This window comes from Hirundo rustica, chromosome 1, assembly GCF_015227805.2.
Source record: "Hirundo rustica isolate bHirRus1 chromosome 1, bHirRus1.pri.v3, whole genome shotgun sequence".
Classification (NCBI taxonomy): Eukaryota; Metazoa; Chordata; class Aves; order Passeriformes; family Hirundinidae; genus Hirundo; species Hirundo rustica.
The window spans coordinates 62,782,344-62,795,994 of NC_053450.1; the positions used below are offsets into that span (position 1 = coordinate 62,782,344).

Here is a 13,651-nt window from a genome sequence, read left to right on the forward strand (position 1 = left end):
GAGTGTGGCAGGCTGCAGGGGTTTCCCAGTCCAGGCAAGGCATGTAGAGCCCTTTGCTCACCCACTTTCCAATGCTGCCATCCCGGCTGCAATTCCTATCAAGGTACATTGCAACAGCAACAGCAGCAGTAGTTGCCCTTGCAATCCCTACTCAAGCCTTTCTCAGCAACATTCCCGCCTTATCCCTCTACATGCTGCTGCAGGAGATGGTCCTGTTCAGGGCACTCCATTGCCTCGTTGTTGCAGTCCTGCCTCTTCAGTTTAATCTCCTTTAGTAGGACTAGAGCACGCGCCTCACTCTGGCCCATTGGCTCTTCGACTCACCTTGCAGGAAGAACAGCAGTGGCTGCTGCAGGCAGAGCATGGGAAGGCGATGCTGTTAAGGGGTCTGTAGACAACTACCTGGGTCAGCAAGGGGTCTCAGCCATTCAGCTAGGGCAGCTGAAGTGAGTGAGTGAGCCCCCAATCAAGCTTTGTGCCAGAGCAACAGCTCATCCTCTGATACATTTTCAGAGCTCCTCTGGTAAACAAGGTAATCCCTCCTGCTGCATTGTGTTATTTGTTTTCATGGTGTATTTTATGTTACTTATTTTTATACTGGGTTTTATGTTATAATGGTTTGTTCCGTACTCCCCTGTTCTTCTGGAACGTGTTTTATACCAAGGTTTGTCCCTGCCCCTCTTCCCTGTCACTCCTCCCAGTCCCTTCCTGCAGGCCCTGTCTGTCATTCGGCTGTTCCTCCCAGCTTCTGGAGAGTTCGGGTAAGGACATCCAATGATAGGGCAAGAGCTGAGGAGGTTCCTCCCTTTATGTTCCCATTGGTTCCTTTGAATGTCCCTCCAAGCCTGTTCCACTCCCACCTCATCCCTCAATGGGTGTTGGCCTGTCCCCTCCTTTAGCACCTCCCCTGCACATAAGCCCAGAACATGAGGCTGGGCCCGGACTTGGCAAGAGGTGCTGAATTGGGGTAGGCATCCAAACAGGATGGGATGAAGACTGGAATAAAGGCCTTGGACTCGCCCTCTCACCAAGTCTGACTCCTTTCCTCTACCAATAGACGTGGTCTCTCTCGTGATAAGGGGAAAAAGCTCCCTCGCTGCTCTGCTGGTTTTTAGGACCCAGGGGAGTTTTCCTGTCTTGTTGCAGTCTCGAGCTAGCCTGGGCGAAACGGAGCCGGCAGCTCTGATAGAGACAGGTGTCACCCTCCAATAGGGCAGGATGCAGGCAGCACTCCTTTGCTGTTGGGTCTGGCACTTTGCACAGGCAGAGCAGGAATGTGCAGACTCCTTTTCAGGCTCTGGGGAAGCAAATTGTCACTGTGTTCACCTGGGTGCATGGGGGGCGCGTACAGTGGTGGTATCCTTTTTTTAGGGCACAAACCTGTTCCCCCCAGGCCCCACCATCTCAGGGGTTGCCTGTTCTCCACTCCCTGCACTCTCGGTGCTGCACTGCTCAGTTCTGCTGCGAATTTACCTTTTGCCAGCTCTGAACTGACAAACAGGCAGGTCTGGGCCGAGTTGTTTTGAGGGGTAGAAGGAATCCATGTCGGTATTTCCACAACACATTTTTAAAGGGATGCGACCCTGATTAACTGTGGAGAACATTTCTATCTTCTCATACTATGGTTAATTATTAATGAGATTTTTAGGGTTGTAGGTCATCCCTCACTCTCTTCCACTCCCCCCACTATGAACAGATTCCATTCCAAAAGCATTATTCTGGGAAAACAGCCAACATACTTACATGAGGCCAGCACTTATTACAAATAATGGGTATGAATTTATAGCTGAGGTGGTTATAAAATGATCTAAAATACCAATTATAATGGAAAAAAGATCATTTGAAGAGTGTTGTGGGGGTTACGGCTTGGCCCATTCTCATTTATAATTGAGAACAGCATGCAAAATGGTTAAATATCTTTCAGATGAAAGGAAGATATATGTTTATTTATATGATAACTAAAGAAAGGGAGAGGCTCTTGCAGCAAGTGCGTTTCCTCAGAATGAGGCACCATAAATCTGGGAGCATTGTTTTTAACTTTTATTAGCATTTTGGATAAAATGCTTGCCTCAGGAAGAGACATCCTTTGTAGAAGTCACAGCTCATCTCTGAGATTCAAACATGGAAAGAAGCTGAGAGCTTTCTGCTTCCTGCTGCCAGGGAATGGTGACTGCAGTGGTGCTCCTTGTTTGCCTGGTACAGATGCCTGCAGGGCTCCGTGGGGCTGGTAAGGTTTTTCCTCTGAGATAAAGCCTTCCTGAGGGAACAAGATGCTTTGCTTTTCCTCCACCTGCCCTTCCTATTTTACCCCTTCCTGAGGCTCAGACAATATGCACACGTGAAAGAGTTGGTTTTATGACTCTAAAAATCCTGTAAATCCCTTGGTAAAATCCTGTAAACTGGCTTGATTGAGGAATGGGATGCCGACATTGCCAGGGAAAGGTCCAGATTTCTTGAATATGACACTTGAAAGCTACAGTTAAAACCCAGGGTCATAGTACCTACATCAGCTCCTCTTTACTCCCGGTACCTAAACTTTAAACATTCATCTTCCCCACATAATAAAATTACGTCTCAAATTATGCTTGGGGCACCTAATTCTTGAGACTGCTGTGGAATTTAAGGACTATTTGATATTTTTGTGCTGCCTGCCAGGATTTGCAATGCAGCTGTCTCTCCTCCTATTGCTCCTAGAGGGCTCAAGCTGCTAAAGGCTTCTCAGACTGTCTACTGGCTTGGACCCCACACAAAATACATCAGCAGCCATCTTCACTCAAGACAATGATGCTGGTGATGATGCTGGTGATGGCCATTGTGTAGCTTCATGTTTGGAGAACAGAGGACAATTCCAAATTTTACCTGAGATGCGCTCCCTAACCCCAGAGCAGAGTCTGGCTTCAGAAGGAGCTCTCAAACTTCTCTCAGAGCTGTTGGATTTTATGTAATGAGAGACTGTCTTAATTAATTGGGCACTTGTGTGGGATGTTCGTTCTGATCTCTGCTGAGGATTTTGATTAAACAGTCTTTAGAGAAGGCGTGCATAAATACATATTAGGATGGAGGCAGGCAGCTTTTAGCAGTGCTGAACTGCTGGATTCAGAGAGGTGTGGGACACATCTGTCCCCACTGCTTTGCACCAGTTACAATTCCCCTCCCGAGGCTTTTGATGGACCCCATGCATCTCCAAAGGAGTTTGAATAACTCAGGGCTACACATTCCCCTATAGAAAACTGTTGTCTAAAATTTGAGGACACCAGCCTACTGTCACATCTAATGGCCTAATTTTAGTCCTTTTTGGATCTCAACCAATGACACTGAGAATGCAGCTAGGAAGTGCACTTCCTACACTGTTAGTCATGAACTTAAAGCCTTCTTCAATTTTGGTGGTCTAATACACACATCTTCTTGATGTAGAAAGTGCCATAAAATATTGGTTTGGATTTGCTCAGAAGATATGGGCAGCTGTACAGGCAGGATTGGTTTGTTTCATCCTTTGTTTGAGGGTAGGCAGCTTCCATTTGACACTGATTTAGAGTGTTACCTTTGCAACTGTTGGTATGGCAGGTTTAGGCTGCGTTGTCAGTGCACCTAAGAAGGCTGTGAGAAAACTAGTGTAGAAATTTGGGAGAAACAGTATCTGAAGACAAACAGGATTGTATCACTGTGATTAAAGATAGAATAGTGGTCACTAAAAGAGATCTGTATTAAAATGTTAGAGGCATAACAGGTGTATAGAGAATATTGTACTTGTGTTTACGTTTGACAGGCAAACTTTAATTTTAAAAAACCATGTACTGACCAAATTTTGATACCTGGGAATATAATAAAAGTGTTTGTAGCTGAAGTATTGGAAAACATTTAACACTGTTTTTTAAAACTCTACCAGCTACGTAATTTTAAATTTTGTTTATGAGAATTACTTCTAAACTCAGTAACAATTGCTTAGATCCAAAACATAATTGATGCAACCAAGTGCCTAATTTGCAGTTGGATCACACAGACTGTCACATGACAGGAAGGAAATTATTTATTCACCTCCCCTGCCCTGGACTGCCCTTAAACCATTTTTAAAATGTTTCATTTCAAAGTCACGTCAGCTTAGGTTACGAACAGTATTAGGAAAGAAAATTACACTAAAGGTATCTGACAAGAGCAGAGAAAAATCTCCAGTCTTGTCAAAAGTCATGCTTGCCCCTAAACTTAGGCAGTTCTGGACTCTGGCCTATAAAGAACTTTCAGCCTGAAGTAACTGTGAAGCTTGACTTGTGCATTTCTCTACTCAGTTTCATTCATTAAATCCAGTTCATCACAAACACATGCACGTTTTTATTTCAGTGAAATGGCTGCAGATATTTTTCAAAAATAAAAAAGGATTTTTGGTTTTCGTGCTTTCACTGGAGAATTTGCAGTACAAAATACTGAGCAGCTTTCAGGAAGATGCATAGGAAAGTGACTTTTTTTTTTTTTTTTTTTTTTTTTTGGTTTTGGTTTATTACCTGTACAATAAGTGAGGTTAGAAAACGGAAAGACAAACTATTCCCCTGTAGGTCTCTTACCTTCATTGTCAGTACAATCTGGTGTTAAACCATTGCTCACTCCCCTGATCTGCTATGAATCAGCTGTGTATTTAGTTAATTTTCACAGAGCTGCTCTGGACAGACATTACTAATGGGAGGCTTAATATTTCTATTGAGCATTAGGACAAGAGATAAATATTGATTTTAATTGCAAGATATTCAGCTACTCAGCAGAAGGGCTTTCTTCTTAAAGGTCTTGGCAAAACTCTTTATTCCCAGTGCAAGACAGAAAAAGCAGCTGCACAAAGCTATGAACATTAAGAGGCATCCAATTTCACTTTATACTCCAGCCTCCGAAATCAACAGGTCAATAAAATATTTTACCCTCTTTCCATTCAGAGTGTATTTGTCTTTTTCCATGAAAATTCTGCATAGTCATGAAACACATTATAGTAACTCAGTTGAAACAGATACACAATTGGTCATTAGCAAATATCCATTTGGAATAGCTTTATATTGTCTCTGGAGTAAGATTACGACAATCACAGCTCTGTAAAGAGGTGAAACACCTCTCCTAAAAGCCAGTGTGTGCTACAGTTTAAATCAATTTCTGCTATACAAAAACTGTTGCCAAGAGACATGTAAGGGAATACTGCACTATCTGCAACATTTCAAAAATATATTTGAAGTTTCCTTATGGTCATATTAGGGAAAAAAATTATCCAACAAAACCATACAGAAATGTGGTTTTGGATGCTAAAATACTGTCCATATTTTATTGAAGACAAAATAAATATCTGGTATACCGCTATAAACTACTTTCCCTCACCCCAAAGCTTAACTATCTTCCTCTCTAATGACTGTAAGATGGGACAGATGGGTCCCACCATATATATGAGTTGGAATCATGCAAGTTAATTGATAAGAAGGTAGGTCCTTCTGAGTTCTCTTTTTTATCATTAAGAGAATTAGGAAAGAATGCAAATATATGTGTTAAAAATCAAATGTATTATCAGAAAACAACTGGGAATTTTTACATCATTTGAAAAGTATTCAATTTTTCTACACATCAAATTTATTAATTTTATAAAGGGATTAATTAATAATATAGTTGATAAAATCTCATAAGATAATTGGGAGGGACTTCAGGAAATACACCAGTGCAACCTCTTGCCCAAAAAGCAGGCTCAGATGTGAGTTCAGTCCACCCAGGTTGTTCATACTTTTATCCAGTCTGGTTCTGGAACCTTTTAAGGACAAAGGTTGATCAAACTCTCTGGGTGAGTTGTTCCACTGCTTCTCTTTCCTTAGTGACAACAACAACAAAAAATTCTTTACATCCAGCTTTCATTAAGTACATATAAAATAATAGTAAAATAATAAAAGGAGGAGGATGTGTTGCACACCACAGCTGTACTGATCCTATGCAGCTCCTGGGCTCAACACACACAGAGGGCACAAGCACCTGGAGCAGTAGTGAGAAGCTACATCCAACATCCAGCAAGGACAGCCAGGCCATCCCTCAGTACCACCTGAGGTACCTAAATGCTCTCAGTGACCAAGTTTTCTGCTGGATATTTGCAAACTGGTGCCTGTCACACAACCAGCATCTGCTTCCCATCCTGCCTGCTGAGTCAAGAACATCAAGGGCTGACTGAAGGCTGGGCTGCTGGACACTGAATGGAACCCAAGCTCTAAACCATGGTACCTAACTCCTTTTTTGAAAATCTACTTCCAAGTGCATGAAAAAGTGGAAAAGTAATGTTTATATACTAACCAACAAAGCAAAGGAAACCACTGGAGAAGGGGGAGCAACAGGTATATTTACAAACAACAACCGAAAGATGTTTGTGTATGTGCTGTAAATTATCTGTCCTAAGCTGCACATGTGTAAAAAAGCTACTCTTACCTTAAAAATTGCTTTGTTTGTTGTGGAATGTAAAACAAGCTAGCAATAATGTTGACCAAAAACCGGACAGAATGTAACAAAAGTTAAAAAGAGAAAATTCGTAATAATTGTTATGAATCGAAGATCTAAAATAGATGTAGTGGAAAGGTAAGTTAAATGTATAGTAGTAAATAAATGGCTAGCAGCATTAACAGAATTCATAAGGATTTATAAAAATGTAAGTTGAGAAAAATGAATTGTAATAACGATTCATTCCTTGGAAGATGACAAATCAATAGCAATAATGCATGATAAGATATGCTTAACAAGGGGTTTTGTCCTATATTTACATAGAGATGGAAGAGTCCATTCACATCTTGCCAAAACAGTGAAGTGCTGCTTATTCCAGCAGTAACAGAGAGCTCTTGAAAACTCTGTCAAGATAAGAGTTGCAATCACGGAGATCCCATAACTTACAAGCAGTAGTTTTAAGAATTGATTTAGAAGTTTTCTGGACTGCTGGGCTTTTGTTGATATTTATTGGAATTCTGGCAAAGCTCCACTTAAGATACAAAGAGGCCATATGGGAAAAGAGAAAGTGGAACACCCCCAGTGATTACAGAGCTATTACCGTAATTTCTATCCTAAGCAAATTAATGAAATGGCTGACACATGAACTCAGCCAATAAGTGGGGAGGAAAAAAAAAAAAAAGAGCAATATAATTCAAATTGCTGTTATTTTTCTAAAATGCAAGACTGAATAAAAGTAATTACATTCATGCAGGATATATGGATTTCTCAGCAGTGTTTGTCTTAATACTGCACAGTATCACTATTTAAATACAGAATATTATAAAATCAATACGACAAATTTAAACCGATTGAAATCTATGTGATGGATCTCAACATATAACTGTTAATGAGAAGCTATTAAAAAACCCCAATAGTTAAAAAATAAAAATCCAACTTAAGCTGTACCAGATATGTACATTGACTTGGAGGAGATGAGAACATGGCTGAAAATGATGCAGAGGAGTAAGAGGGGAAGAATGGTAGGCAACTCACAGAAAGATTTTTAGGGAAATCACAGAAATCTGGCCAAATGCAAGGAAATTTGCCTAGAAATAAGGACATCAGGTAATTTTAGAGTAAGAGGGATAATATATATGCAAGACCCACCAAAATTCAAGGCTTGGAAGTAAGACAAATTCAGCTTAGCAATTAGAGACCTTTAGGAAATGGAGGATTCTTTCAGACTTGAAACTAAAATGGAACATTATCCCAAGGATATATTTTAGTTGAATTAATATTTTCTTTGGCTTCTAAATCAATTACAGAGTTGTGTTGGGCAGTATATCAACTATAGTGAAATGTTGGAATATGAATTGTTAGAAGAAAATAATTTTCTTATTCTTAGTGACATTTATCAAGTTCCATGATGAATATGCATTATTTTTTCCTATCTCAGTCAAGAAATACTGATATTTTTGTTCTTGGCAAGGTTAGCTAAGGACAACACATTAAAAATGGTGTAGGAGAGGTGGTCACTATTGTTAGTTACAGCTTAAAACCCCCTCAATTAACACATGGCAAAAGTAGTATTTCATACAGAGAGCAACAGTCAAGCACAAAATACAGTTTTGCCTCAAAAGCCCATTTCTCAGTAGCTGAATAAAATGTACCTGTAATAAAATGTCAGGGACACAATGAAAATTCCAACATACGTACATCTTGAGTCAAAGCATTATCAGGAAGAGCGGAATTAAGCAGTAGACAAGACTAATATGTGCGTGATTATTAAGCAAAGCATTCTAGGAGTCCAGTCCTTTATTACTCTGGCTGAGATGAGACAAACACCTCATACCACTCAGAAAGATGTTAGTGCACACCGAGCAATGCACCACCAGCAAGTTTAAGATGGTGTGTTTTCTATCATCCTTTGGAATATATGAAAGAAAGATGCTTCTCAACTATGTCTGCCTCATCAAAAATCAAAATACTGCAACTGACTAGTTGACATTCAACTTATCTTGTTGACACGGTGGCATTCAGGCATAGGTTGGACTCAGTCTCAGAAGCCTTTTTCAGCCCAATTGATTCTGTAATTCTGTGATGGTCAACATGGACACATAGACAGATCTTGAATTTGTATGCAGCTTTTTGGAGCTAACTTGAGATGGGAAAAAACAGTGAATCCTCTGTGTATGGAGGAATTGGAGAAGACTAATACATTGGTCATTAAGAAGATTAATAAAATGGTAAAGGCAAAATTTAGGATGGTAATTTTCCTGTTATTCTCTAGTCACCTGAGGAATCTGAATCTAATAACTGAGAAGCCTTTGTGCAGAGTAAGCATTTCCTCACATCCCTTCAGAGGCAATTGAAGAAGTGTGAATCTGACTTTTAGAGTTTGCTTACTTTAATGTAGAGGGAACCAGAGTATCCTGTCAAATAATGCCTTCCCTTATTTTGCCATTCCTTGCCTTCCCTGCCCTTTCCGGACCTTCTGAACTCTGTCCTATCAAGTGATTTATCCACTGCATCGCTGCATTTAAGACATCAGAATGGACAGCATTGCTTTTACTTCAAGACAAAAAAGAAAGAACCTTTTTTTAGGTTAACCCCATTTTTTGTATTCCCATTTTGAGACAAGAGGTCTCAGTAAATAATTTTGGCCCAAGTAAAGCCATTTCACCTTAAATATTGCATAAATATTGCATTGCTGCTGTAATTAGCAGCACTAGCTCTTTAGTATATAGCATGTTAAATTAGATATATGTTTTATTATTTATTATTATTATTAAAAATCACAGATTTTTGTATTAGCTAAACCTTTATAAAATGATACAGTAACATGACAGGTTCTGGTTTTTTTGTTCTGAAGGCAAAGTATGTGTGGTGTACAGAAACATCTTTGGTGATGAGATAAAATGCATCAATTCTGTTGTCCTCATATCACTCATGCACTCATCATAGCAATTATTTAAATGATTCAGATAAGTATCTTCCTTTTTAATATGTAGCAATTTGTGTGTTAAGAGGGCATTGGAGTAATAAAAAGTATGTATTTCACTGGTGGTTTTGAAACACTGTGTGTCTGAAATTAGTCAGTAATGGCATACATAAAATAAATAAGATATTAGTAGCACTTAAGCTGAATATTATAGATATACCACAAACAAAAAAACTCAATAGTGAATTGGGTGTTTTACATATGCACATATATGTACATATTATTGTCTAATAATGTAATGGAATTTGCAAAATAAGTTTGAAAATGACATTTATAGACTCAAAGTATTTTGTAGAAAATAGTCCAACAAACATGCTGACAAACCAATCCAGGGCAAAGGACTGGTGAGAACCCAAGGAGTTAGACTACTGTCTAACACCACTCAAACTTGAAATCTCAACGAAAGTTGCCTGAGAGAATGTATATTTAAAATATTTTAACTGAAAACACTGATGAAGTTATTTAAAAAACCAAAAAAATCCTACCATTTGTTTGAATCTTACCATGGCCCCAGCGCTGTTGAATGTCATGGCTCCCAACTTGTGGTGCCCTTCAGGACACAAATTCCTTGATGCTGTGCTACATGCCAAGGTTAATGTGCATCCAGAGCCACCCTGAGCTGACCAACCAGTTAAGACATGTTGAGGTGTGGAATCTCTCCTAATTCCTGTTCTCTTTGGAGGGAGCACATATGTCCTAGTGCTTTATTTCACAGCCTGCTTGCACATTCTCTGAAAAGGAGGCATCTACATCTAAAGTTGCCTTTTTTTTCCCTCTTTTTCTTTATTAAATGGGAAGCTGAGAAAGCTTCCTTTGGGCTAGTAGCCCAAGGATCAGAGCTCTCACCTGGGACCTGGAGACACTTGATGCAAGTACCTCCTTGCCTGAAGGCTCACCACAGCAGAGTAGTCTGACCGCAAAGCAACTGTTTAGAATTTAAAGAAACAAAACTCCTCATCCCTCCCTGCTGATCCTCCTATTGGATATTTAAAGACTTTTCAGCCTGAAAAAAGCAGCATGAAGAGCAGCAGAGTTTGTCAGAGCAGTCATTCATAGGGGAGAGGGAAAAGAGGACTCCAGGCACCAACAGCCCCCTCTGGGCAGGAGCACCAAGTGGAAGCAGCTGATCCAATCTTTCCCTGGTGTCCTAATAAACCAGCATGCTCCAAATGCACAGAACAGATTGACCCCTTCAGGCAGTGTAGACTAATGTCAATAAGGCTTAGGCTCCAGATGGGGCTCAACTTGAGACAGGTGTTCTGCTGGTCAGTGCTGTCAATATCAGATGTTTTCAAATCCTTCAGGCTCAGGAGCTTTTAATCACTAATAGTCACATATACAGTTTCTTCTTTTTTTTTTTTTTGGAAACTATCAAGCCTTAGGGTCCCTGGTTCCCCAGTTCTGCTTTAGTTACTGAATCTTTTTATGGAGATGGGGGCCTCAATGACAAAAGGGTTATTTTGATTCAGGCCCCAGATTAATCTTGCATCTCATGACTATTCCTCAAATACATTAGCAACTAAGAGGCAAACATCTCAGACAACCTAGTTCTACCTTTTTGGAGAACCTACAGGAATCTGGATGATTTCTTTATTTACAAAGCTGTCTCATTTATAGACCCATCTTTTCACTACTGAATTTCTAAGCTTCATTCAGCTTAAATGCTACTGATGTCTTATTTATTTTACATACGCATATATCCACATATTACTGTCTAATGAAAACTAAAACAGATCTGATTATAGAAGTTGTGCTTGAGGCAGTTTTACTCACTCCCGGCCATCAGGAAAGCAAATATAATTCGGTTCATGCCTATGAGTAAAGAGCAGCTTGAAGTCAGTGCTGTGCAGAAGCTGTGCTTACCATCAGCAGCCCTTTGTAAGCATAGACAATCCCAAGCCAAATGGTCATGTGGGTGTTTTCGCAGTGCTCCAAGATCGGTCGGATGGAGATATCTCTGCCCGCAGGGTCCGGCTGCAAAGAGAAAAGGTGAAATGTTTGGACTCAGATTTCCTTTGCTGGTACTTAGCTCTACTTTCAGTAGATTCAGGATGTGTAGGATACAGAATGGACAACTTAAGGGTAACTTGTGATGAGAGCAGACTCATGAACCTGCAGAGAAATACAGTGAAAAGCAAGGATCCGAGGAAATAGCTGCTTGATACCTACTACCTGTTGAGGTCACATCTACTGCAAACCTGAAAGAAAATATCTGAAATCACTCTGTATTTAATAGTGTTAGTCATATTTATCAGCTTTAGGACATCTACTTTTTCTATATGGCAAACAGCTTGAAAGCACAGGCATGAAAAATAATGTATTTAAATTTCTCTTTCCTTTCACCTGCAGTTCTTGTGTCACTGGCAAAAGGCTGACAAACAATGTATGAAACATTGCTGTGATTCAGGTGGTTTTTCATTGATAACCCTGAGCTAAATCAAAGACCATTTACTATGGAAACTATACCAGTAGCTTGGGAGAGATCATAAATCAAAAAGAAAAAAAACGGAAAAAGTCTATTAGAGACAGTGATTGCCTGTGCAAAATGAAATATTGCTGGAAGCTTTGAAGCTTTCCATTTACTTTGAAAAGGAGAGTGTATAATATTGCAGAATCAAGAAGACTTGAAGATTATCAGAACTGTTTGCATGAAGGAGGAGCAATAACAAAGACTCAGAGAAATCTGCAAGAAACACCCCTTGACCTACTGACTTCTTTTTTTAATGGACAGGGGAAAGAACAGTTGACACCCAGAGAAAAGGGTTACTAGCTACTATGCTGTATACAGTTAGAACAGATATTAGAACTGCTAGAACAGATACCAAACTGCTAGACTGCTTGTTAATGATGTACATTGTAAAAGAACACAAGGACCTTGTATGAGATTTAAGAGAACTTGTTTTAGTTACACACTGCAGAACACTCCTGTTGGCTGTTCTGAGATGCATGTATCTACAGGCTGCTGTGTTTACAGATAATCCTGAAACACTGAAAGGTATTTTTCTTTTCTACTTCGAAAGATTGGATTTGAACTTCAGCCAAACTAAGATCAACACAGACACAGCTTTCTGTACCTGGCTATCCCGGGGGGCTTTTCAATTTTCCTTTTTTATGAATAACACATGTAAAATTTCTCATGCAGAGTGATAATGATTATTATATAAGGAAATTATTATATAAGGAAAAATAATGTTTTCACCATCTGAAAAGTCGAATTGTACATGGAAGGACTTTGGGGAGGTCTGATTAATTTCCTAAAGCTTATTTTTGCCTCCCCTGGTGATGTGTGACTTCTGCTATGTATTTCAGTAGTCACAGCAATAGTCTTCAGTTCACTTTCTTCCACTGGTGTTTTGTATGTGAGGCATTTCCCCTGATCTCATACACTGTAAAAAAAAAAAGAGAAAACCCAAACAACCTTGTGCTATGATGCACTGGACAGTCAAACTATTCACAATTTTCTTTGCAAAGCCTTCAGTAGGCATGACATTAACATTTAAAACCTTTTCCTACCCTGAACTTCTGTAGAAATCCTAAATGGAAAAATAAAGCTCTGGGAAAATAAAGGTGTCCTAAAATAAAATAAGATAAAAACCAAGGCAGCAATATTAACTCTCCCAAAGAGCTTATGACTCCATCCTAATTGTTGTTGATGGCAGGCAAAAAACCATTAGCTGAAGAACTGAAATGACTGCAAACATTAAGTGTCATCACAACATTTAAGATGCTACAAATGTGTGTCTGGGGATCAGTTGAACTACCTCATTCTCCCTGATCAATGACAAAAGCCCAGTACTAAAATTCAGGTGCACTGAAAGCACCTGTCCATGTCAAAGTTACAACTGAATATGTTTAACATAAATTTTTAAATTATGTAATAAACTTCACGGGACAAATCATTCTCACTGAGCTCTGAATGTGTTACTGATGCATCACCAGGACTGCACTACAGAACAATTTTTCTGAAATTCTAAATTGCATCTAAACCTGCCAAAATCTCTATCTCTCATGGTCTCGAATTACAGAAGTGACATAAAATTTAAGGTTTTGATGATCAGAGTGCTTTCCTTTTTTTTTTTTTTTCTCCTTCACACTGGTGAGTCGGCACAGGACTGTCTCTGCTTCCCCAGTTCCACATCCCTCCTGCCAGGTATTTCTTCCATTTCAGTTTCCCACTTTTCTGAAGCAAGAAATTTTATAAATAATGAGGATTTTCACCTGGTGTGATGGATG

General features: G+C 39.5%; 1 protein-coding gene across 2 annotated transcripts in view; it reads right to left on the reverse strand.

Annotated features, from left to right (window-relative positions):
• GABBR2 (gamma-aminobutyric acid type B receptor subunit 2) overlaps nucleotides 1-13,651 on the reverse strand; it is a 460,554-nt gene that overhangs the window by 28,668 nt on the left and 418,235 nt on the right. For both annotated transcript variants that reach the window (XM_040084650.2, XM_040084641.2), the window contains one exon: nucleotides 11,282-11,392. In XM_040084650.2, coding sequence (XP_039940584.1) covers nucleotides 11,282-11,392 — 111 coding nt within the window. The remainder of the gene's footprint in view (nucleotides 1-11,281; nucleotides 11,393-13,651) is intronic.